Below are 26,359 nucleotides of genomic sequence, written 5' to 3'. Positions count from 1 at the left end.
CTCCGTTTTAGACTGAAGCAGAATGTGGGGAGGTGCATTGCAATACATACAGGTGAAAAGTGTGAATGAAGATGGCGGATAATGGGCATCAAGATGAAGTGAGCCCGGAAAGATCTACCAGAGTCCGGAGAAGACAAAAGACACTGAGGAGGTGCGAGTGCGAGTTATTGTCTTCACGTGTTCCAGAGAAGACTGTCACATGGAATGTATGTATGTATGTATGTATGTATGTATGTATGTACGGATGAAAGTCATACTATGTAGGGAAAAGTACCAGGATACCCTTGGAAATTCATCTATTTACCATAATGCCCCTGAAAGTTCCAAATTTACCAAACTACCTCTATGTCCAAAAAGTTACACTTTATAAAGTAATTATACACTCAAATCTACAAGCCCTATTTATCAAAGATGGAAGAAATGGACCGGAACTAGCCCTATTTACCAAAGTATGTATGTATGTATGTATGTATGTATGTAAAGTATGTATGTATGTATGTATGTATGTATGTATGTATGTATGTATGTATGTATGTATGTATGTATGTATGTATGTGTAGGAAGGTAATGTATGTATAGAGAAGAACTCTGACACTCATACATACTAACACACATAGAGAAGAAAGGAAGGACCTTCCATTTGGACAGTGGCCTGCCTTTTTTTCTTTATCTTTTGCCAGAGAGAGCATGTTCCTCTTCTCTGTCTCTTTCCTCTGTTTGATTTCTCTTTCCTCTTCCATAGCTAACTTCTACCTCCCCATGGATCCTCCATTTTGCTTTTCTTCTCAAAATCCCTGCCACATCTCCTCCCCATTTGAATCCCCCCCCCCCACCCCACCAGCAGCAAATACCATCGCCTGTGTTGTAATTCTCTCTCAAAATTTGCAAATGGAAACCCTAATAATAATTGCCTCATAGTTTGTTACAATTATAATTCCTGCATAGGAATCCATCGCCTTATACGCATCATCACGCTTCTCTGCTTCTTTCTTTACTAACGTACTTTTTCTCTGTCTTTCTTTCTTTCGTTCTTCTTCTATGGCTGCTTGCCTCAAGCTTGGTTCCAAACCTGACACTTTCCTGTGCAAGGAGCAAACATGGTCTCTCTCTCTCTCTCAAACTCTCTGTGTCCTGATATGTAATAAGAAGTTACCTAATTTTAGTCTCCAAAATTTTTCAATTCAAACTGTGCATTTGATTAAGGCAATTCGTTAATGTTAAAAATGCAATTGATTTATTTATCATTTAAAGAGTCCTTTTGACCCCCTAATTGCTATGTAGCTCATAATGTAGCATTAATTATGCTATAATAATGTCACAATTTAATATTCTCTTAACGCCTTTTTCTTATCTCATGAATTATGCTGAAAACTGTTACATAAAAAACATTTGGTTTTAAATTTGCCTTTTGCTTAATTCATTCTGGAAACAATGTGCTAATTCTCTTATTAAATATGCCGTTGCTTAAAGCACCTAATTACGCCAGAAAACTCTCTTAATTTACCCAACGCCTTTGATTAAGCCATTAATTGTGCTGAAAAGACAATTAAATCTGCTCAATAACGTAAGGCATAGCTCAATAGACATCATTAGGCCTTCCTTGGAACATTATGAACCATTAACAATAAAGCCGTCCTTAATTATGCCATAACCAGTCAAAAGTTCACATAAATCTGTGTATGTGATGAAGAGAGACACAACTCAAATTAAATGCGAGCAGATAACACTCTTTTCCGATGACAGGTTCTGCACATCTGGCCTCCCAAGTGACATCACAATTAAGGTGCAAGACATGTCCTTCCATCTACATAAGGTACCATATATCAGGAGCCCTACCTAAGTTGAATAAAACAGCATTCTCTTGTCAACAGTAATGAATTAAATGTTAAGAAAAACAAACATAGAGGTTCCTCCATTGTATAAGGGGGTGTTAGGGTTTTAATTTAAGGGCTGATTAGGCATATTAAGGTTATAACTGAAATTGAAACCTTAATAAGCCAGATATATTAAGGTTATAACTATAATTGTAACCTTAATATGCCTAAATATTATAGTTATAACCTTAATATGTCTGGCATATTAAGGTTATAACTACAATTGTAGCCTTAATATGCCTAAGGCCCTGAATTCCCCTTCTGAAAAACTTTGGAGATAGCAAGGGATTATTATGCAAATTTACTACTTACTTATCAGCCCTTAATTAAAAACCCTAACACCCCCTAAAACCATGGAAGAACATCTCTTCTTAAACATTTAATTTCATTACTGCTAAGTAATAAATAAATGCATATTAATAAACCTTTGGTGCCTCTAATGTTAAGGGGAGGAATTCAGGGCTTTAGGCATATTAAGGGGTTTAACACTTGAAATTGTAACCACATTACTTATTTATTTATTGAAATCTTTTCTTTTCTTTCTGTGTCCAACAGTTTCCTCTGGTTGCAAAGAGTGGGAAGATTGCTAAGCTTGTGGAAGAGAGCTCCTCTAGTGGTGGAGGAGGTAGTAATAGTGGCAATGCTAGTATTAGTAGTAGTAGTACTAGTAGTACTAGTAGTGGTAGCTCAGATGATGATGAGAACAAGAAGAGGAAACTGGCATTGGATCTGTCGGACATACCGGGCGGCCCCGAGACCTTCGGGATCGTGGCGAGATTCTGCTACGGTTTCAGACTCGAGCTGACCCCGTGCAACGTGGTCCCCGCACGGTGCGCGTCCGAATACCTCGACATGAACGAGGACCTCGGCGAAGGCAACCTCACTGCGAAAGCCGACGAGTTCCTCAACCAGGTCGTGCTCCGCAACTGGAAGGAGTGCGTTCGCGCGCTCCGCAGCTGCGAGCCCCCGAGCGTCTGCTCCCGCGCCGAGGACCTCGGCTTGGTCGCATTGTGCGTAGACTCCATAGCCATCATGGCTTGTACTGACCCCCATGGATGGCCCTTGCTCATCCACCACATGAGCCCCGGCGGCACCCTCCTCTGGAATGGCATCAGCACCGGCGCCAAGCCGAAGAAGAAGCCGCAATCCTCGAGCTCCGAATCGGCCGGCCGGTGGTGGCACGACGATGTGTCCGTCCTATCCCTCCCGCTCTTCCGGAGAACCGTCATCGCCATGGAATCCCGGGGCATGAGACCCGAGAGCATCGCTGGTGCCCTTGTGCACTACGCGAAGAAACACCTCCCCGGCCTCGCCACCAACACCCGATCCCGGACGGCATCGGCGAAACCCGAGAGCGGCCATATCTACACCTCAAGCCAAATGTCTGGATCATGCCAAATGACAGGCTCGGGCCAGATGTCCGGATCGTGCCAAATGGCCGGCTCCGACCATATGTCCGGCTCCTCAGGTACCTGTGTTCATACCTCGGAGGTCGCCATTTCCCCGTTGGAGACCGACCACGACACTAGAGTAGTCCTAGAGACCATCGAGAGCCTCCTTCCGACCCAAAAAGGCATCGTGTCCACCAAGTTCCTGTCCGGCCTCCTTCGGTGTGCCATCCTACTCAATGTGAGCCCTGAGTGCAAGAGTAGCCTCGAGAGACGAATGGGTGCACACCTTGAACAAGCGAGCCTAGAAGACTTGCTCCTACCCAACTTGTCTTACAATGTGGAGACGCTCTACGACATCGACACCGTCCAACGGATCCTAGACCATTTTCTCTTGCTCGACCAGTCGTCTGTGTCCGGAGGTGGGAAAGGGTCGGCACTCTCCCCGCAAAGCTCAATTTATGATGGTCCTCTTATGAGCCCATCATCCTTGTCCCCCATGATGATGGTAGCAAGGATATTGGATGGTTACCTTGCCGAAATTGCCCCGGATGTGAGCCTGAAGCCGATGAAATTCTTGTCTCTAGCTGAAGTTCTTCCCGAGTACTCGAGAATTTGTGACGATGGTGTCTATCGAGCCATTGACATCTACTTAAAGGTTGGTCTTTAAAGCTTTGAAGACATGTTCAGGGGTAGTGCTTTTTTACCTTCTTTTTTGTTTTGTTGATGGTTCCCCTTGGTTTTTGAAAGGCACATCCTTGGCTAAAAGAAGATGAAAGGGAGCAATTATGTAGGATTATGGATTGTCAAAAGCTCTCACTAGAGGCTTGTACACACGCGGCTCAAAATGAACGGTTGCCACTGCGTGTTGTTGTGCAAGTCCTCTTCTTCGAGCAACTACAACTTAGGACGGCCATAGCAAATTGCTTCATGATGTCTGACACATCACGGCCTTTCAGAACACAGTCTGTAACCGATGGACCGAGTGGAATGCTTTCCGGTGCCATGAGGACAGGGGATGGGTGGGGGCATGAAAATCAAAACCTCAAGGTGGACATGGACAACATTCGGCTTCGAGTACAAGATCTTGAGAGGGAATGCTCTGGCATAAAGCAAGAGATTCGAAAAACCGGGAAATTTCGAGCGCATTGGCGAATTGTCTCAACTGTCATGGGAAGCAAATTCAAAGCTCAACTATGTAGGGCTAAAGGCAATGTGGTTCACAATCAAGGTCCCCCGGTCCAAGCACCTCCATCAAAGGGATCAAGGCATGATAGGAATGCCTCTATTTCCTAACTCAAATGGATTTGTATTGCCATTCACCTAGTTAACCCCCTTCATCTAAATGTAACAAGGGCCTAGGATTCGAAACACATTTTATGACGCACTTTATTTGGTTCCCGATGGAGAACACATGCTTGCCAAGGTTGTAAAACCGTATCGTATTTTCAAACCTTGGCAAGCTATGTCATCTTATTCATCATCATCTTACACTTGCATGTATTCATGTGTACGATGCCATAGCTATATCATGCTTTCGAAGAAGGAAATACCTTTCTTCCAAATCATGCATGGAGTGAATGTCTTCATACACACTTGAGTGACAGATTCATGTTTAAGATCACGAATACACTTATTTGATAGGAGCTCTAAAGTAATTTGTTGGCTTCTTTTTTCCATTTTTCTCCAATGTATCTTAGACTCTCATACTTCAAAACTAATCTTTAGGATAGAAAATGTTTGCAAGCACATAGTCTTTGTGTTGTATTGAGATAGCATTGTCTTCAAGAACTGAGACATTTTATGGCTCTAGGAAGCTCCTTTATTGGCCTAACTTTGGAACTATTACATTGTACAATATTATTATCATCTTTAAATGAAGCATTATTGTCATTGTATTTCTTTTGTACACAACATGTATTGAGATAACATTGTATTCAAGAAACAAGACATTTTCTAGCTCTAGGAAGCTCCTTTATTGGCCTAACTTTGGAACTATTGCATTGTACATATATTATTATCATCTTGAAATGAAGCATTATTGTCATGGTATTTTCTTTGCACAGAATATCTCAATAACCGCTAATTGTTGCCATTGCATAATGCAGATGGCCTCTTACTTAACGTATTCAATTTTATTGCACAACTTTTTCACTTTAAGTGATTGTGTACATATGATATAAAAGTTCTAGTACTCTTTTTATAGAGAGAACTATGCAAGTGATTTTTCATTACAACTCGTTTAGTCATAGGGGTTGTTATACTCTTGTCTTATATCTAGAAACTAGTATGCCATCCAAAGACTTATGTTGCAACTTAGGTAATTTTGCTTTGTGTTAGTGTTGAAAATCAATGTCCGTTTCTTGCTAATGAAGGATGTATAGCAAGGTACTATTGTGATGAAAACATATTGTTCAATTCTCTTAATATCCTTGTCATCAATCATTCACAAGCTTTATGAAGGAAATATGCACATATTTCAATCTAATAGTTTTAACCTTTGTACTATTGAGTAATATAAAAATGTATGTGTCTATACTAATCACATGATATACGAAGAGTAAAAAAACAAAGACCAAGCTCGAGGTAGAATTGCTGATCTCAAGGTTTTGAAAATCGTGTCACAAGTTTTTTGGACATACATATTTAGCTTTGAATTTACTTTTTTCATAGGCTTTTGTTGGGGGGGATATCTCATTTTACTATTAGAGCGGTAAACTACTCTTAGAGCTTTGCTCGTTGTTTCATTTACTAATTTTGACGAGGTTTATTGGGAAAGCGATCCTCTTTAAAAACCTAGGGTTCTGAGATTCAAACGAGTCTTAGGTCAATCTTGTGAATTCCACTATCCTATTTTCAAGCTACCTTTGCTTAGCTAATAAAAGTTGACATTGTTATTCATGTGGAGTTGTGCATCATGGTGGACGAATCTTTATCATTTATATTAGCTATCTTGAGATAATCGATAATCATGGTTGAAATGGTTTCACCTTCAGAGTAAGTTATACACACTACTTTCCCCAAAAAACATTCTAATGGTGGATTCACACCTGACCTATCAACAATGTGAATCAAGTGATGGCACACCTCATACTAGACTCTAGCCTATAAATGAAAGTGTTCTTTTCTTGCCTTATATTAATCGTCCTTTGTTACATGTGGGGTGATGTAAATCGAGCCCAAGAAAGCAATTACATATGTGTGTATACTATACTACTTTGATCATCATAATGTAAGATTTTGTGAATGAATTTGTAAATCCAATATTATTAGAGTATGATCTAGATGCTACTATTAAAAAATACGAATATCTTTGTACAATGAATGTGGCATTAGAATTGAACGCACAACCAAAATATGAACTCGTTTTACAATGAGCATAACATTTGATTCATTGGTTTTGGTTCAAATTTGCAACCTTTGAGTTATATGATGGTAAGCAAATGTCATGAATTTCTCAACTTCCAAAAATGAATTGATGATAGAATTAATGTGTTAAAACTAAAAAATCGCATCCATGTTGTCACATTAACTAGAAGAGGAGATCAATGTTCCATCCAAGTGTAGAATAAGTCATTTACTTTGTGAAATAGATATTGAGAAATATGTAAGCTTTATACCAACTTGTTTATGGACATCATCTTATTACCATACCAAAAACATTGATTTCCCTAATTGTCTTGGTCCATAAGAACAATGGAAGGCAAGGATTTGTGTTGAATATCATTGTTGGAATGCTGCAATCATTGCAAATTCATAGGTGCATCCATTCACACCCAATTATGAATTTAATGGAAAGATAGGAAACTATACTTTTATATGGATGGATCCAAAGACTCCAAACAATTTTGAACAATATACAAACACTAGGAAAATTTTGTTTTGTTACAAAATGGGAGGTTTTATGTTTTCTCTATCTCTCGGATATTTATTCAGATGTTAATAACTTGTTGGTTCTCTAGTTCTCCTTGTTTGTGCATATTCATTCACATGACAATACTAGAGTAGTTCTGGATGAGCGTCAATGTTTTATCCTCACTTTTTGACATGGACATAGTCAACATAATGCTCTTTATACTAGGGTTTAACATTATTACAAATATCAAGATTCTCTCATTCTCACATTCACATGTTATAGTTGAACTACTAATGTGTCAAAGCATACAACTTGACGGAGAATATATTTGCCACCTAGTAAAATCATTTGCTCTTTATTGCAATAAAGTTGTCATATAGTATTTGTCTACTATTCTAAACTTTTAAAGGAAAGATGGTAATCAAAATATTTCAATCTATACACTTTGCACAATATATCTTAATAATCAATGCTTCATTGGATGAAGTGACATTATTCCAAATACAAACACGAAAATACACAATTACATATGACAACCATGTAGACATTATAGAAACGTGACATAATGTTTATTAACTTTGAGAAGAAACAATGGAGTCCTCATCCAGATTTCAGATGGGTTCCCGAGGGCACTTCAGTTAGATATTTGGGATGTCAAGTAGGGTTGAATATTTCTTCAGAAATTCAGGTTGCTTCTTTGTTATTGAAAATTAGGAAAAAACTTATGTTTTGGAGTAAAGCTAAACTATCATTTGCGGGTAGAGTGATAGTCGTTAATCATGTTTTGTTGTCTAGTCTCTGGTATATTATGTCATGTTGGAGTTTTTCGAGATCATGTATGGGACAATTGCAAAGATTGATTCGAAATTATTTGTGGTCTGGTAATGATGGAAGCCATGCTAGGGCAAAAGTCTCTTGGTCCACAATTGTTAAGCCATTGGATCAAGGAGGATTAGGGATTGTGGATCCATTACAACAATCGAAAGCTTTAATGGCAAAATTGGTGATTCGAGGATTATTGCCAGGATCGGAACCTTGGAAACAATTGTTGTTTTATGAATTGCAAAGGTTTTGTCCCAAGACGGGTGGAGATTGGACGCCTAGTGCTAGATGGGCTTTTATGGAACATAATAAATTGGCTATTGCTACAAGTTGGGAAGATAGATTTGCTCGATGTGTTCTTAAAGCATGGAAAGATATTTCTCGTGATTTAGTTAAGACATTGCCAAAAACAGAATCTGAATTCTGTAGGCAACCGCTGATTTGGAATTCATGGTTGACTGACCTAAGAGGACAAATGTTGGGAAAGCGTACTAAATGTGCATGGGCAGAATTAGATCGTGGGCCAGCACAGTCTATAGGTGCATGGATAACTTTTTTGTCTAAATCTATAGATCAACAAATGCTATTAATTAGTAATATAAGGGGTGGGAAGATAATGTATTCTGCGATCCAGAATGCCCTTGTTAATGTTCAAATGCAAATTGGATATACTACACACAAGTGGATGGGTTTATTTACTCCATTGGATGTTTTAATTGGAGTGAAAGCCTATATTGGGGAACAAGAATGCATGACTTTGGATGTACAGGATGATGGTAGGTTAATCTGTACATCTATGGAACATGATTTGTTTAGTTTTTGTTTACATAAAGAAGTGAGGGTGATTGCAAATGATGGATCAAATTGGGTATTAGACCCGGATCCTCAAAAGGTGAATTGTTTGTGGAGGATTTGGATTTTGGAAAGGAGATCAATATCTACACTAACTTGGGATCCTGGAGAACTGTATTGGAAGGTGAGGATGCAAGATAACATCAAATATGTGCCGTTTTTTTAGTATTCTGTGAGGATTGGTAGGAAAGTATTAGCTGCTAGATCATGGAAAGAACCAACTGCAAATATTGTTTGGAGACGAAATGAACTTTCTCCACAACATCTTAAACAATTTTGGAAATGGTTATGGGGTATAAAGATGAGTAGGAAAATTGTTGGTTTTCGATGGTTGTTGGTTCATAATGCTATACCAGTTAATGGGTGGCGAAAAGGAAATGTAGACAAGATGTGTCCTTTTTGTACAGATGTAATAGAGACTGCTAAACATTGTTTGTGGAGTTGTGGTTTTGCTATGGATATATGGAAACAAATTATAAAATTTTTAATTCCTATATATCCTAGAGCAGTGTACACATGGGGTGCAGTATTATGGGCAGCGGTACATGATAAACCGATGGAATATGAACATGAGGAGGTTGCGGATGCTATTATGGTGAGGCATGGTATGATGGAAAAAATTTTGATCCCTCCGAATCCACAAATACAAACTGATAAACCTCAAATATGGCAATTGGTAAGCAGTATTACAATTTGGTATATTTGGAAGGCTCGATGTTTGAAGGTATTTCAAAATACGACTGAAAGACCTGCTCAAATAATCTCTGGAATTTGGATAGAGATTGTACATAATCTTAGAGGGATGTTGGATGGTATAAAAGGTAATACGCATCAAGCGGAGCTTAGGCGGGTGGAGTTTCATGCCATTTGGGACATAGGTATATTTTATAGACGGTATTTTGGTAAGGTGGAGTGGTTCTACTCAACACCAAAGTGTTTATTCAAGCCAATGGTTAGACTTTAGAAAAATATAGGGGATCGGTATAGCTTGTATGTTTAGCCTTATGGCGGTTTTCTAATACTAATGTAGTATCTTTTTTTGGAAAAAAAAAAAAAAAAAAAAACTTTGAGAAGAAACGAATGGTATGCCAAAGAAACTAACGTAATGCCATACATTGATTATACAAATGATTGATGATTCAATGCATATCAATCTGACAATGAGAGAGTCAATTTCAAAGCTATGTTCGAAAGATGAGTGAGAACTTATTCATACTTAGTATAATTATTGTCCTCTTCGTATTTTTGTGAAACATCCCAATGTATTACATACTTCTAAGAACAATTGTTAGAAATATTGAGAATCGATTAGATAGGCATATAGAGTTACAATCATAGAGATGCATATATGAAATCAAACTTTCTATTACATATGAGAGTAGCTCACAATGGTAGCCCACCCATGCGCTCACACCTTAGAGCTTAGACGGGATATGGACCAATCGACTACAAACTAAGTGGGGAAAGATAATAGTCACAACCATTGCGGAGATAGAGAGAGTGGATTATATCTCTATTTGGTCTCAGTGTCATAATAAATGTATAAGTCAAATTATAGTAGTGGGGGTATTCCTTTTCTGTCAACTAACTTCTAGTTTAATATGACCCAACTCCCTAGTTACAAGCTAGTGCTTAATAGTAGTTCTCGTAAAGTCAATGGCACATACTTCAAGACTTAGTACATCTTAATGTTCTCACAAAATATTCTATCCTACTCATCTATAGTTTCCTACATTGACACCTTATCGACCCATATGGTCAACTTGCACAATAGCTACTCTCCATTGTGGGTGCTTTCACAAAATGTGCACTCTAAGAATACATGTGGGGATAAATTGTCAACTTGGGGTTGATCATTGATTATATGTAGCATGCCCCATCAATGGTCAACCCACTGACCTAACATGGAATCGGGTCAGCTCCGAGTTGTTGAAGGTGGTGTTGTAGTTGTTCTGCTCCTATAGCCTTTGTGAAGATGTCTGCAACATTGTCTGATGTCGGATAGTACTCAAGCTCCACAGTCTCATTATCTATTAGCTCGATGTCGGACACATGGTGATACTGCATCACGATGTGTTTAGTACGTGCATGAAATACAGGGTTCTTGGCAATGGCCATGCATCTCTGGTGGTCACACCTCAATGCGGTTGTTGTTCTAATTTGAATCGCCACATCCATAAGGATTCTTCTTATCCAAACTACCTTGCATGTCACTATGCATGCCGCTTTGTAGTTCGCCTTCGTCGAAGATAGTGCCATTGTTGGTTTCTTTTGACTGCTATAGGAAATAGATCATGAACCCATTGAAAAACAATATCTAGAAACTGATTTATTGGTGTCATTATCTCCATCCTAGTCAGAGTCGCAATACCCACTAAATTCGTCAACTATCGACATGTAGAATATTCCATAATTTAAAGTACTTGCAATGTACTTTAATACATGTAGGGTAGCTTTCCAATGAGTCTTCTTTGGCTTGTTGCCGAATCAACTCACCACATTGACTACAAAGCAAATATCCGGCCTACTATTGCATAGGAAAATTAGACTCCCTACAAGCTGCATGTACTTCCTTATGTCAACCATCGATGAAGGGTTTTCTTGGGATAGCTTGCAGTTTGACTCCATTGGAGTTGACTTCGGCATGTCATCATCCCAAAGGTCCTCAATATCTCTGTTGCATACTTTCTTTGTGACAAGAAGATGCCAATCGAGATTTGCCAAACCTTGATCCCAAGGAGGTAGTGTAGAATCCCTAAGTCTGTCATTTCGAACTCAGTTTTTAAACACTCTTGTGTTTGACCAATGCACTCTTCATGACCACTGACAAGTACTAGATCATCTACGTAAATGATGATGATGACTTCTTTCCCACCCTTCATTCGGGCATACATACTTGCATCAGAAGCACATTGTTTCAAGTTGATTGATTGTAAGGAATTGTCTATCCTCTTGTTTCAAGCTCTTGATGCTTTCTTTAGACCATACAATGCCTTCTTCAGCTTGCATACTTTGTTTTTTGAATTCAACATCTCAAACCTTGGTGGTTGTGTCATGTATACCTCCTCCTTGAAACGCACATTCAATAATGCCGATTTGATGTCCATATGATAAATCAACCATCCTCTTGAAGTAGCCAAAGTTATGATTGTTTAACTTGTCATGCAAGTTGTCGGGGCAAAGGTTTCCTGTACATCGAACCCTTCGATTTGGGAGTATCCTTGCGCTACTAGCCTAGCCTTGAATTTTTCCAAAGTACCATCAGTTTTATACTTTGATTTCCACACCCACTTTATGCCTATCACATTCTTCTTTGTTGGTCTCTCTACCAACTCCCATATGTCATTCTTCATGATGTTGTTGTATTTTGATAGCATTGCCTCTTTCCACTTCGGGTTGGACATGGCTTCCTCCATTGAAGTCAACTCACTCTCTAGGCCTATGATGTCTACCATTGGAGCCATCTTGATGATGTGGTCACGGGCTCTCCCTTGCTCCTCTATTCTTCTTGATCTTCGTAATCCATTAGTTGGAGTTTTGGGAAACTTAACTTTAGAAGTACAATCATTGAAAGTTGTTGAGCCCACTTATGTATTTTCTTTACACATGGTTCTAGCACAGGTTGAACAAACAAGTCATTACCATCAGACAATTAAGCTTCCCTTCTTGGACAATGGGTCGACAATGGGTGGAATACTTCTTCAGTTGATGAGGTAACTTGAGAATTCTTGTTCTCATCTAGCTATAGTCATTCCTCATTGAACACCACATCGTGGCTTGTCAATATCTTTCTTGCCTCTGGATCGTAGAGTCGATAGACTCTTGAATCTTCGTTGTATTCGAGAATCGTGCACCTCCTGCTTTTGGCATCCAACTTCTTCCTGTTGATGTTTGGAACATGTGTGTAGCACATACATCCAAAAGCTCTGAAGTGTAGCACTAAAAATTTCTCGCTGGAATAAGCTTCTTGTAGTGTTTTCCCTTGAAGTGCCTTCATGTAGCTCCAATTGAGGACGTAAATTGTTGTATTCACTGCTTCAACCCAGAATGGGTCGATCAATGCTTGTGCCTTCAACGTACACCTAGCCATCTCGATGATAGTTTGGTTCTGGTGTTCATCAACGCCATTCTATTATGGGGTGTAGGCCGTTGTAAGTTGGTGCTTAATTCCATGCACATTGCAATACTCACAAAATTCTCCATCTTGATCAAAGAATAACTCCTTCACTAACTTTCTAGATTCCTTCTCGACAAATTTATGCTATCTTTTGAAGTTGTTAAAAGCTTCAGCTTTCTCTTGACGGAAGTAAACCCACATCTTTCTACTAAAGTCGTCAAATACTAGCATTTTTCCAGCAAGGGAGATGTGTATTAGCTATAGATGAGACTTTATCCGATTTCAACTCTCTTTTGGAATGATTGATCTTTGATGTTTTCCCATCATACAAGCATAAAAAACATGACATAAGTAAGATAGGGTTGGCAACCCAACTACCATATTCGACTTCTTCATCTCCTTCAATAAAACAACATTGAGATGCCCAAATCTCACATGTTTTGTGTTGGTACTCATACTCTGGTCGATAGAGATTTTAAACGTGCTCAACTCGTAGAGAGTGTTGCATCTTACCCCTATTCTTACAACCTTGCTAGAAGAATCTGTTACTTTTGCACCAAACTTCTTGATTCGAACATCAAGACCCTTGTCGGAAATCATCTCAATAGATTACATACTTCAAACAATGTGCACTCATTCCTTTATCACACTTGAATTTGTTGATTAGGCATTGATGTGTGTAAAGCTTTCTACTAAAATAAAGAATTAATAAATCAGTTTACCAAATGTGTGTACTATGTTGAGCCTGCTAAATTCTAACGAGTGTTGGTCCAAAGCCAAATAAACAAAAATGACCATTGAAAAGGTTGCAACTATGCATGTCATAAAAGAAACATGTTATGTCATAATGATACTAAAAGACAATATTGTTGCCTTTAGTTATCACATGTTAATGAAGTCGACAAAATTCCATCGACACATCACATTGTCGAGGCATATATATTGCATCTAACTTTTGAAACAAAAAATGCCATATTAGAACCCCACTCCTATGACATAATGAAACAACGTCAGAAAATCTACAAAATTAAAACCATGATATTGAAAAATTGAAAATAAGGTGACATGCAACATTTAAAGTCTAGTAATATATTATTATCACACAATGAGAAGAATCTATACTATTTTGAAATGTAACAAATGTCTTTATTCGGAAATAACAAACTAATAAAGCTTTAAAAAAAACTTTAAGCAATTTATGTCACACTTATGATTCTTAATTAGAAAAATAAAGGCGCCTGAGGGTGAAATGTGGTAAAATGTGTAGGAATACCCAAGTTAAAGCATACCCCCAAGTCTTCTCTATTATTTTATCAATTCAACAATATCAAACATCTCGTCATTACATTTATCATCTTAAAACTCAACACGTGGATATCTAAGCTCTTATACTTGCCCATCACCATCTTTTACATTTATTTCGGAAAATAGTTTGACGAATACTTAACAATGCAGCACCCAAAATGCCAATGAAGAAAAAAATCTTGATATGATAGAGAAGAGAACTCTCTGAATGGCAATGCAATGGTAGGCTTGCATACAGAATGCCAATTAAGATCTATATGACAATGAAGAAAATTCTATATATGATGATGAAGTAAACTTTCTCTACATGCAATGGTATGCTTGCACACACAATGCCCAATGAAGGTTCCTATGGTAATGAAGAAAACGCTCTATATAACAATAAAGAAAACTCAACCCTCGCACTGATGATTATCAATTATGTCAAGTAGATACAGTTTTCTTCTCCATGCATCAATGAAAACTCCTCCATGTAACAAATTTCACTTGTCTTGATATGTAGTTGGTATTTGCAACACTCTCTTGACCTTTGTGCATCTTATATGTATTACGTTTTCACCAAAATAATTGTTGCGAGCCTTTCTTATGCACTATGACTTTTGTAATTGGAAGATATTTAAAGTAGGTAGTAGGTCTAAGTCACTTCTGGATAGGCCACCAATCTTCTCATCAAATGACTGAACATGAGAGAATGGAAAATGTGTGTCATACTATATAGATATATGGAGTTATAACAAAAAAATGATAGACTTACAACATAAATGTATGGGGACAGATTCTTCATCTTACTTCTTGTTGTCTTTTGAACGTTTAACAATCAAGGTTGGTTGAATTGAGTTCTGCCAAGTTTTACGGAGCATGGTTTGTAACATAGTATGAAGCATGCGTACCATTCGTGCATTCACATTCTCGAACATTCTTATCATTCGCATAAGAAAAACAGCCTCGGAAGTATGGTAAATACCATACTTTTGCACTCATTATTTATTATAAGGTAAATTATTTATAGGGTAAGAAAGTTAAGGTAAGAAGTGTAAAAAATAATAATAACATATGCATTCGTTTGCATACGTATGAAAATGAATATTTGGCCTAATCAACACAAATTTTACGTAGTATGGTTTGTAAGCCAAGTTGTGTAGTAGATTACTTGGAGGCCAACATCTTCGATTTATTTCTCCATGCTAGTTAATGGATGCTCAAAGTATCCTTTCTAACTTCCAAAAGGAATTACATTGAATGATAAAGGAATAAATGTGGGAGACAATGAAGAGAAGAATGATGAAGTATGAATGAATCAATAAGTTTGAGTCCACACTATCCTCACTAGTATTTATACTTGACTATAAGGGGGAAATGAGTTTTTGTTTTAATGGTGAACAAGATATGGAACTATGGTGCTTGAGGAGGAGCAAAGATAGCAAAGATGGGACGAGAGAGAGAGAGAGAGAGAGAGAGAGAGAGAGAGAGAGAGAGAGAGAGTTTGAATATGACATTGGTAAGAAGGTAAAGGTGCTCTCTCTAGCTTTGAGAGACCAAGAGACAAGAATAAATAGAAAACGAAAAACCATTGGATCCAAATCATAAATGAGTCCAAAACTACGAGCCTTTGAAAGATTGATGAAGGAGTGGATTATAGAAACGGGTGACGCATATTACTAGAGGATACAAAGACAAGTTTGGAGAAGTTATATCGGTATTCGTCATTATAAAGTTTACTTCATTATTTGTTAAATCCATCGTATAAGGGAGAATTGTGCATTGATACACTCATTAGCGCATTAAAAATTGTATCACAACATAGATACGTTTAGAAAATAAAACCCATATATGATGGATGTCACTATGGGGTCCCAGGGCATATGTGAACATTAGATTATATGCATGAAAAAAAATTAGATATGGGGCATGGATCAATTATGATCGCATAAATTGACTAAATGTCACTACTATACATGAGTGGTCAAGAAAGAGAAATGAGTTGTAAACACACTTGCGATCTAGTAAACTAAGAGCTAGGAGATGACGTGCTTGCAGACTGGAAGTCAACTAGAAGAGGGGAATTACGATACCTATAACGCAATATATTATTAACTCAAAACATATGCTCTTAAAATGTTAATGGAAGTAGCCTAGAGCCCCGCATGGATGCGCATCAAAGTCACATCATGGGTTTGATGCTCAAAGGCATATGATGTCAATGATTCGATCCGATGGAGACATATGGAAGTTCTACAACTAGTCTCACAAAGATCAGGGTCCAGGGAGGGACCTCGCAAGGGGAAAGGGTGGGTTGGGTGCTCAAACGAAATTGTATGCATAATACGATACGGATTCTCGATATGGATTCTCGAAGGAAAGTGTTACGATGATCATCATAAGAGGAACTAAGATTGAATGGTTTTTGCATTATAAGATCATCATAAGAGGAACTAAGGGGGCAAGCATCCTAATGTAATGAATGAGATTGGGCATTTTTATGATGAATATGACCCCATTATAAGATAATCATAAGAGGAATTGGGGGGGGGGGGGGGGGCAAAGCATCCTAATGTAATGAATGAGATTGAGCATTTTATGATGAATATGACCCATTATAAGATCATCATGATTCATAAGAGGAATTAGGGGGGCAAGCATCCTAATGTAATGAATGAGATTGAGCATTTTATGATGAATATGACCATTCTTATGTTTATAGAAAGGAGGTATGGTCATTGGTGGGTGAATTATGTAGTAGTAGAATAGGTATATATCTTTCCTTTCATGTTATTATATTATTGTGATGATGATATGATAAAAATAAGGAATAATGTCTCTTCTTGTCTTGTCTTGGAAGACAGCATATTCCATATCTTGCCTCTTCCTCTCTTCCTCTCTTCTCTCTTCTCTCTTTTCCTTTGCTTTTGTTCTTTGTGTAGTCAGTGAGCTTTCTTCATCAATCCCCTGGTCTTTAAAAAGCTTCTTGTGGGCACTTTGGTTATGGTAAAGCTTGCCATCAAATCTCCCATATATTTCAAAACTCTGTTTCTGCTATATATATGTATGTATATATATATATATATATATGCTCTGTTTCTGTTTTATATATGCGCTGTTTCCTTCTTCATAACCTTATTGGGCATGCCGTTTTGCTTTCAGGAAATGCAAACTTGGTTCTCGCCCTAACCAACAAGTGGGCATTCTTCTTCTCCTTTTGAAAAAGAAAAAACACAAAAGAAAGAAAACCTATCATCCAGAGGTATTTATTACTCATTTTTCAACCTCATTGATATATAATGTGGTGTTTGCTTACTATTTGATAAATGTTGTGTTTTTCCTTACCGATTGAAATAATCAATCAATATCTCTTTCCTTAGTAATGTGCCCATTGATGAAACTCTGCCTTATTGAGGTATCCATTGAATGGCTCATATCCATTCTAATTTGTATATCCATTGCTATGGGCGATTGCTAAATAGTAGGCATCAGGGGATCTTTGTTATACCTGGTTCTTTGTCTAATAGTATCCATGGACATTCATTGATATTTGCCTATAATAGATATTGATGTCAAATTGTATACACATTTATGGGTGAGCTTTTTTTGCCTGATATTACCCACCATTGGCAGTTGTTTGTTTAATATTAGCATTTGATGTATATTTGCTTATGAGTCTTTGTTTAATTAATAGTTAACTGATGGAATTTATACTCATTGATGGGTATTTGCCCAATTCTATACCAATTGGTAGGTCTTTGCCTAATAGTGTACCTATTAATAAGTATCTGCCTGATAGTGTATCGACGGATGGGTATGTTCCCATTTTTATACCTATTGATTGCTTTTTTCCTAATATTGTAGTATTGATTGAGGGAACTTCCTTGAATTGCTTGCACTTTTGTATAATGCCTGAAGTAAAGGAACAAGAATGGGAAGCAATTCAAGGGATTGTATTAAAGAAAAAAAGAAGAAGTAAAGGAAATCAGAGGGTTCAGATTTGAATAGAATCAATGCGATTGACTTTATCTGTTTCTTTAAATAGAATAGTTCATGCCACATGGTGTAGGGCTCAGGGTGGAATAGAATCAATGCAAGTGTTTGAAATGAGACCATTTTGTCATCGAGACACTGATGTTTCGTTTTATTTATTCATTTCAGAAATGACTCATATTGATTCATATGGTACTTATTCGGATACACGAAGGTCCTTTACTTTCTCACATTTACATGGAACAAATGATTTTGATGTTGGTGGGGTAATCCTCTCAACTGACCCGAAACCTCGCCTCCGATGGACTGCTGAACTTCATGAACGATTTGTCGAAGCTGTTCATCAACTTGGAGGAGCTGGCAGTAAGTGTGTTTTGTTTTACATGGATGCATATCTGATGATGCCAATCATAATGGCTAAAATTGTGTAGATGGTGGATTTTGTGGTTTCCATGGATGCATATCCAGTGCTGAGATTGTCTAGGTTTGTGCATGCAGAGGCTACACCAAAGGCTGTGATGAAAGTTATGAATATCAAAGGGCTCACACTATACCATTTGAAAAGTCATCTTCAGGTAACAATTCATGCGTTTAACCGACAGTCTTGTTACATGGGAGAGAAAGAGAACGATGATGACATATTACAGTCCTCAGGAGGTCTGTGACCTATAAAAATTGCTATATATATGTGTCTGCTACTAAAGTCTAATAGGACAGGAAATGAACAAACATAATATTAATGAGACAATCAATCAATAGCTTCTTACCAGGTGGGATTTGAGTTCCATTACCTCCCTACATAGGCACCTATTCATGGGTGTTTAATCAATCATATAGATGATAGACTTGTCCATTGAAGAAAAGATAAGATGTTAAACCAAGCTTAAGCTTGCACAGAAAAGCCTTTGGAATAAATCAGTTATCAAAATTTTCCTGAGCTCAAGGAATAAACTCACCATCTGATGAATGAATATAGGAAATGATTCTTTTGAGTTTGATGATGGAACATAGGAAATATTTCTTTTGAGCTTGATGATTGGATGTGGAGTTTCTTTTGCTTCTTGTTATAACTATGTCCCTAATCAGTTCTTTGATTTGACTGTCAGAAATATCGCCTTGGAAAGCATTCGAAAGAACCTAATACTAAGATTGAGCATTTCTCTGGTGAGAATAAAATCTAGCTGAGCACTCTTTCTTTTATAGACCGCTTAATTTGGTGGACTTATGAAAGATATCGCAATGGTTACATATAAATGTGCAAGGTACAGGAGCTAACGAGAATATAAAACCTTCAATAACAATCACGACAGGTTCAGAAAACCAAGCAACATCCGAGTAAGTATGAAAATCTTGTAAATTTTGGGTGCTTTCTCCTTCTTTTAATGGTGGTACTCAATTCCAATTTGCCACAACCAAACTTGATGGAAGGGGAAGTTTGATCTCTCCCAACATAGGGATTTTACAGACTGAAATGCCCCATACAACCACTAGGCCAATCTCCTCCCCTTTTGTACCATAGTTTCCGTTCTTTTGTTCAAAGGATATCATGAGAAAGTGTGTCTTTTCTTGGGTTTCAGAAACGTACAAATAGCCGAAGCTTTGCACATTCAAATGGAGGTACAAAGGAAGCTTCAAGAACAACTAGAGGTTACAACCTCAAGATAAAGATATAGTGCAAAACATGAAAATACCTCCTATGAAAATTTTCAAATTTTACTAACTACCATCAATAGTAGGAAATTTGCTGCTACTTGATGGTATTTTGGTAACTATCAAAAAACCACTAGGGCTATTTCGGTGGTTTCCCCTAATGATTAGGATATCATTTTCTTTCTTCTTTTTAAAATACATTGTAATATATTGACAAGTTTTTAACATATAGGTGCAACGACTTTTACAAGCTCGTATTGAGGCTCAGGGGAGGTACCTGCATTCTATACTTAGAAAAGCCGAAGAAAATTTGGCCACTAAAACACTCGGACTTGTTGGGATGGACCAAGCACGGCTTCTGGATATAACCAACAAAGAAGTTTGTATGGACGACTTTTCGAAATGTGGTGCAATGGATGAATGTGAATCTCACATAAAGACAGAATGCTCCTTTGACAGCTCCATCACTAATGTGATCTCAAAAGAGAGGTATGAAACCGAAGAAAATGGAGGATTAGAGAAGAAATATAGAGGAGATTTGGTTGGGGATCAGGAATCAGTTGGGATGATGATGCTCAAGTATAAAGAGGAAATCCAAGTGCAAGATGAGGATGAGGATGAGGATGTTGGAATGGGAGGTTTGAGGTTAATGGAACAAGTTAGTGCACATAAGAGAGGGTTTGTTGATAGGCGATTAGTCTCAACAACAAGAGGATTTGAGAGGGGATTGCCATATGCACAAGTTATTGATGACAATGAGTTAATGGATAAGAGAACATTTCTTAGTGATAGATTACTAGTCTCTAACGAGGCAAATGAGACAAAACCTCTATCAAAACAAGCAATGCATACTGCTATATGCATGTCTAATCAGTTAAGTATATCCAAACCAATGGGGCCTCAAAATATGTCGTCGTATTGTTCCTCGCGTATTGACTTAAGATTAGGTCTTGACTTGAATTTTCAATGTGACAAAATTGCAAACCAAAATTGAGAAGTTGATTTGAATGGATTTTGTACTGGAAGCAAATGAAATATCATTTCTTATGTGTTGTGTAGCCACAATCCTTTCTCCTATCAAGAAGTGAAGAGTAAAAAATGAGCCATAGTAAATAACCTTTTGGAGAGCAATGTATTATTTTAGATGAACTTGTAAAATGCATACCTTAGAATAACCCTTCTATCCTAGTCATTTAGTGAACAAATATGAGGTTTTCATGGATATTGTAAGCCACAATGAATGTGAAGGTGGTTGGTTAATACTTGGTCATCAACAGCCTCTCTCGATGCAAATTTTGAATTGGGGTTTTTGGAACTTCAACAAATATAGTTTCTTTTAAAATTTCAAAATCACAAGTATTCCACACTCGTCTAATACAAGCAATGCCAAAAAATAATGAAAGACTTTCCTAGTTGCATCAGAGTTTGAGATAGAGGGAGAGAGGCTTTTATAATGAGCACTTATTATTGAAATTAGGAGTCAATTGGTTTACATATATACACAAGATGCTTACATGTAAACCAATTTCACCCCAATAAAAGGGTAACTCATACATAGTAAAAAAGGGTGAAGGTGCAAGTTTAAAAAAGGGAGGCACCTTGTAGTGAGGGTTTTTAACTTCAAAGAGTAAATGTGGGAAGGGTCATAAGATTCCCAAGGAACATTCATGCATGTGAAAGAAAGGATGTAATGGTTCTAGGAAGAAGCCTTTTGAAAGTACAAGGGAAGAAAAGAGGGGGTTGAGAAGATTAAATATGAGAATGTAGGGATGTAGGACGGTTATCATTTAGGAGTATAGAGGGTAGAGGAACATTATACATATAAACTCCAATGGATGTAAAGAAGATGTTAAACCAATACAATGGAAAATAAGAAAGAGGCAAGGTGGTATACAAAATCAAAGGGCACCAAATTGGGCTATGTTGTGAAAGTGAAGAGAGGTATAACTAGAGGGAAGGGCCACAACGGTCATATAAAAGAGAGAGATGAAATAAGTGGGGGTTTCTACACGTTGATGCTTTTGATGAACAAAAGTTTTAGTGATGAAGCTTTATCATTTAAAGTTGAAGAGTAAGGATGAAATAATAGCGATAAAGGAAAGAGTGATGTAGATGGGCGGTTAAAACCTTCTTAGATAGAATGTGGTTAAAACAATCGATTTTTGTGAGGACACCTATCGAGTCATACAACTCTAGTGACGTGAGTTGCACCTTGAGTGTTAGTATTTGTTGCAAGAGCTCCACGTTAACTTCTTGTTGCTAGTCATAGGGAAGGAGTTGGTCATTGTGGCGGGGGTATGTCCCTCAATGGGTACCTTATTTTGGTAGGGAGGAATTGTTGAGTTGGTTCAAGTTCAAGCTCAGTAGATTTGGTGGTGTTTGTTCCTCTTCTTGATGAAGTAGCTTAATGTACTCCTCTAATTTGATCTTTTTTGGTTTCCTCTTCCTATGATGGGTAGTTTGTGTCCCATTCTCTTGATGTTTGAGATTGTGCGCAATCCTTTGGGCATGAGCGCATGATAACATTGGCTCCAATTATGGATGGGACAATTGATAATAGACCCGCTACGATTCTCTTTTTTTTCTCGGGGCAGTCAGGCACTAGGTGTTCTCGTCCAAATGCGAGGCATGAAGCTTCTCGTGGAACCAAGTGATAACCTCTTGTGCTTGTTGGTCAAAGGGGTTTAATGCTTGTGCAGGTACTAGTGCATCCTGTTGGTTGTACCTTGGTCATTGTGTCATGCAATTGTAGTACTCATGCTTAGTGGGGCACTCACTGACCATATGTGAACCTTGGCATTTGAAGCATTTGAGGTTGTGTCATCTTGGGCATCCTATGTATCCCATTGGGGGTTCTCGTTGTTCACTTCTTAGGATGTAGACTAGTATTTGGTCACCTTCGTAATTGATGAAGTGAGACAATACTTCTTTGTCAGCATCGTCGTCATCGTATTGGTATTAGCTCTCATGGTTGTTTTATGCCCCCACCCGAACTTGGGTTTGTTTATCTCTATCGTGTTCAAGTTATGGTAGTCAGGTTTTGATTTGAGGGAGTGGTGGTTGTTGTGGTAGCATGGCAAGTTGGGTTAGATGGTTTGGTCATGGTGGTCACCTTGAGCGTTCGATTACAAGTCCTTGTTCGAACCTCCTAATGGGTGCTTGCGACGAGTTTTCTTGTGACTGCATCAAGAAGGCCTTGCACCATTTGCAATAGTGGGGTTGTCTTTGGTGTAAGAGGGGGAATTCATATCTTGTGTGATATCCTTGACATGTAGGAAAACAAATGTTTTCCCTTGTTGTGTAGGCTTTGGGTTGTTCCACATGAGGTATTGGTGTTGGGTCTTGTGTAGGTTCAGGGAAATTCTCGCATTTGTTAGTTGGGACTTGGGTTGGTACTTGTAAGCCTGTCATGGAATCTTTGCCATTTATGTAAGTCTTTTTTTGGGAGATTCAAGGACCATACCCTAACTTTATCATCAAGCATGACCTTGAAAGCCATCATCCTTATTATACATGTGATTTTGTGTACTTACCATGGTCATCGATTGATCTCAAAGGTGGTGGCATTATCGTTGTCCCTATCCATTAAGGTGACTAGTACTTGTAGTGAGTTCAAATTATCGTAAGTTCCCAATGCCCTTGGGTAGTGTTTGTTGCATGCATTCCTCCTTATGGTTTGTGCCCTATTTACTCAATTTGAGGGCAATAGAGAACTTTGTGTCACTTCTAAGAAAGTTGCACCTAGCACACGTCTTTCTCTTGATCTAAGTTCTATCTCCTTCTCGAGGTCATGTTGCACAAATCACTGTCGTGAGAATATGTACATGTGTTTGAAATGTGAATGGGACCACCAGGAACTCGAACCAAAGAGGTGTGTGTAAATGTGCAACTCTTAAGTGTTTATAATTCTAGTGTGTTTTATATGTGTAAAATAATGTGCTTGTTTGGTGAATCTTGATATGCAATGGGGGGTATATGTGCATGTATGTGAGTTCTAAATACTAATGTGTGTGTTTACAAGTATTCTCTTCAATGTTTGTATGGGTATATATATGCATGTTTTAATGTGTTGGTAGGTAGGAGGCATGTTTGGGAAAATAAGAATGGTTTAAGTGCTTGTGGGTAAGGTCTTAAGGTTTTTCTTAAAGTGTAAAGGGAATGTAAGTGTGGCAAGTGACGTAGCTAATAAAAGATGTCAACAAACATCACCTATAGCAAGGTCGGCATTGGTGTCAATGTCGTCATTGTCAAATGTAGCGGTAGTGGTCGACGATGTAGAGTTCGCGATGGCGAAAATATTAATTTCCTCATTTCGTGAAGTGATGCTCAAATCAGGGAAATGTTTTCCCAAATTTTCAAAAGTAGTGCTTTCACGTTAGATGCTGACCTTGTTCAACTTGGCTAGTTCAATCCGAAAATCAATATTGCACTTGTAACTTTTGTTCGAGCTTGGATTCACATTTCGAAAATTCTGCCACAATTCTTCTAGGGACCTCTTCATGTCTACATTAAGAAACTTTCAGTGCGAATTTTTGGAATCCATCTTTCGTGGAATTTGCTCAATTCGAGTCTCTTCGAGCATTGTGCTTAGATTTCCGAGCTAAAAATTCGTAGCGATCCTCGTTCCCTTGCAATGTATGTAAGACAATGGGATTACCAAAACAGTTTTTTATAGGTATTAACATCTTGAAATACTAACGAGACAAAGTCTCAACTCTGTTACATGAAATGGCTTATATTACAAATAAATAAGACAAAAGTAGTATTAGATTTGAGAAAAGAGCTTCAAGAGAAAATCCTTCAGTTTTGGTACAACGTCCCAATGGATGACGACCATGTCAACTTTTGTCGTCATTGGTCTTGCATGCTTGCTTGATTCACTTTTTCGAGCCCAATCCAAAATTTGGTAAGTGCTTTTGTCTTATGCAAAAAAAAATGATCCATGCCAATGAGCTCTCTTGTCCCTTTTATAGGCTATTCGAGGGTCTCTTCCAAATGAAAATTGTAAAGCCTACTTTTAACTTGCACTTTGTTTTTTCCCTTTTGCATGCATCCATACTTATCCCCTTAGTGTTGGCAGAAAAGGCCGACTCCTTCCACTTTGTATCCATACAAGTGTGAACACATGCAAATAGTTAGGGCTTGAGTAGATAAACTCTAACCGAACATTGTGATGAGTATGATCAATCTTGAATCTTGTAGAGAGAGAGTTATAGAGAAATAGAGAGCTTCCATTGAAGCTCTAACTCTGTTTACTACATCTGTCTTCTTCTTCTTCTTATCACTACATATTTGTGTTGTTTGTTGTGCATAGAAAGATAGGTCCTCATACACATACTTCCGTGCATATATCTGAACATACATCAACAAGTGGTATCAGAGCGACTTGTTGTTCAACGGTGACAAATAGTAGAAAAACCAAGAAAAGGAAACTCCACAGCTGAAAGAATAGACCAGGTTAGCAATCTCACTTCAAAAGAACATGGCTTCAACATCTGGAACAGGAGTTGAAATCCGAAAGTTCGACGACAAAAACTTTGCCCTATGGAAGGAGATGATGCAAGACGTGTTGATCATTCGAAGACAGGTTGAAGCCATTCGACACAGCGAAAGACCTGCTTCAATTTCAGCCGAAGAGTGGAGATCAATAGACAAGATTGTACGCTCCACCAATCGAATGCACTTGGCCGAAAACGTCTACTTCAATATGGCAAAGGAGACAACAACATTCTTGTTGTGAGAGAAGTTAAATGTGGTATATGAAAACAAGTCCTCATCTTCAAAACCGATACTTATCAAACAACTATTCAACATGAAGATGAGAGAGACCGATCTAGCCACCTCTCACATCAACACCTTCAGTCGGGTGTTGTTTGAACTCTCCTCCCAAGGGATCAACTTTGAAGAAGAAGTGAAAGCCTTGCTCTCCTATTGAGCTTGCCGATGAGTTGGGAGGTATTCTACATGACTTTCGCCATTAACAACCCTAGGCTGAACCTGGACGAAACTATTGGCCAAATCCTCACGGAGGATATTCGGCAAAAATCGATGGGACTCAACCATCGACAAGTCGGCAGAAGCCCATCACTCGATCGAGTCGATCAAGAGAACAAGCCGAACGCTCCGGTTGAAACAACAATCGATCGAGAAAGAGGAGAGACTGACAACAGTCAAAGTCAAGAAATAACCGACCATGTGATTTTTGCACTCATTGTAGAAAAGTCGGTCACAACGTTTCCGATTGTTGGTCGATCAAGAAAAAAGAGAGCGATTGGTGATCCAAGTGGAACCAAGGACGATCCGACTCGAATCGCTCTCCAATCAACAATCAAATCAATGTTGCCGACTCTCGATCAGAAGAAATCCTCTCTTTAGAGGACTCGATGATCGAAGAAGTCCTCTATAGTGAGCAATAAGCACACACGTGATTACTGGACTCCAGTGCCACATTTCACGTAACCTCGAACATCGAATGGTTCTCGAATTATTCGACCGACGCCAATGGCACAATCTGACTAGGCAA

At 38.2% G+C, this 26,359-nt stretch overlaps 2 protein-coding genes across 4 annotated transcripts; both read left to right on the top strand.

Annotated features, from left to right (window-relative positions):
- Positions 1-960: 960 nt before the first annotated feature.
- LOC147859986 (BTB/POZ domain-containing protein At1g30440-like) lies at positions 961-5,160 on the top strand. The gene is made up of 4 exons (XM_087324536.1): positions 961-1,100; positions 1,744-1,813; positions 2,430-3,920; positions 4,013-5,160. Exons 1-4 carry the CDS (start codon positions 1,039-1,041, stop codon positions 4,556-4,558), a joined length of 2,169 nt encoding a protein of 722 aa, XP_087180662.1. The 5' UTR covers positions 961-1,038; the 3' UTR covers positions 4,559-5,160.
- An 11,915-nt stretch (positions 5,161-17,075) lies between these two features.
- On the top strand, positions 17,076-21,106 carry LOC147859985 (protein PHR1-LIKE 2-like). 3 transcript variants are annotated; one of them, XM_087324952.1, is made up of 8 exons: positions 17,076-17,199; positions 17,356-17,455; positions 18,355-18,549; positions 18,685-18,761; positions 19,293-19,350; positions 19,449-19,521; positions 19,764-19,833; positions 20,069-21,106. In XM_087324952.1, exons 3-8 carry the CDS (start codon positions 18,357-18,359, stop codon positions 20,828-20,830), a joined length of 1,233 nt encoding a protein of 410 aa, XP_087181078.1. In that variant the 5' UTR covers positions 17,076-17,199; positions 17,356-17,455; positions 18,355-18,356; the 3' UTR covers positions 20,831-21,106. The 3 variants fall into 3 exon arrangements, with proteins under 3 accessions (XP_087181078.1, XP_087181077.1, XP_087181079.1); XM_087324951.1 differs by lacking the exon at positions 17,076-17,199 and adding an exon at positions 17,218-17,261; XM_087324953.1 differs by lacking the exon at positions 17,076-17,199 and having other exon boundaries at positions 17,274-17,455; positions 19,455-19,521.
- The last annotated feature ends 5,253 nt before the right edge of the window (positions 21,107-26,359 follow it).

The sequence above is a fragment of the Azolla caroliniana genome, unplaced genomic scaffold (assembly GCF_043228905.1).
Source record: "Azolla caroliniana isolate FFs.n. ecotype wild unplaced genomic scaffold, voAzoCaro1.0.p SCAF_9, whole genome shotgun sequence".
NCBI classification, from domain to species: Eukaryota; Viridiplantae; Streptophyta; class Polypodiopsida; order Salviniales; family Salviniaceae; genus Azolla; species Azolla caroliniana.
The sequence above is the reverse complement of the archived record's forward strand: the minus strand, read 5'-3'. Positions and strand labels throughout refer to the sequence as shown.

What these genes read in the sequence shown, in the direction of transcription:
- LOC147859985 (XM_087324952.1), top strand. Translation starts at nt 18,357, where the DNA reads ATGACTCATATTGATTCATATGGTACTTATTCGGATACACGAAGGTCC. An exon ending in ATTTGAAAAGTCATCTTCAG is followed by an intron (nt 18,762 to 19,292) that starts GTAACAATTCAT and finishes TTTGACTGTCAG; the next exon opens with AAATATCGCCTTGGAAAGCA. An exon ending in TAAGATTGAGCATTTCTCTG is followed by an intron (nt 19,351 to 19,448) that starts GTGAGAATAAAA and finishes TAAATGTGCAAG; the next exon opens with GTACAGGAGCTAACGAGAAT.
- LOC147859986 (XM_087324536.1), top strand. Translation starts at nt 1,039, where the DNA reads ATGGCTGCTTGCCTCAAGCTTGGTTCCAAACCTGACACTTTCCTGTGC. An exon ending in CTGTGCAAGGAGCAAACATG is followed by an intron (nt 1,101 to 1,743) that starts GTCTCTCTCTCT and finishes TTCCGATGACAG; the next exon opens with GTTCTGCACATCTGGCCTCC. An exon ending in CCATTGACATCTACTTAAAG is followed by an intron (nt 3,921 to 4,012) that starts GTTGGTCTTTAA and finishes GGTTTTTGAAAG; the next exon opens with GCACATCCTTGGCTAAAAGA.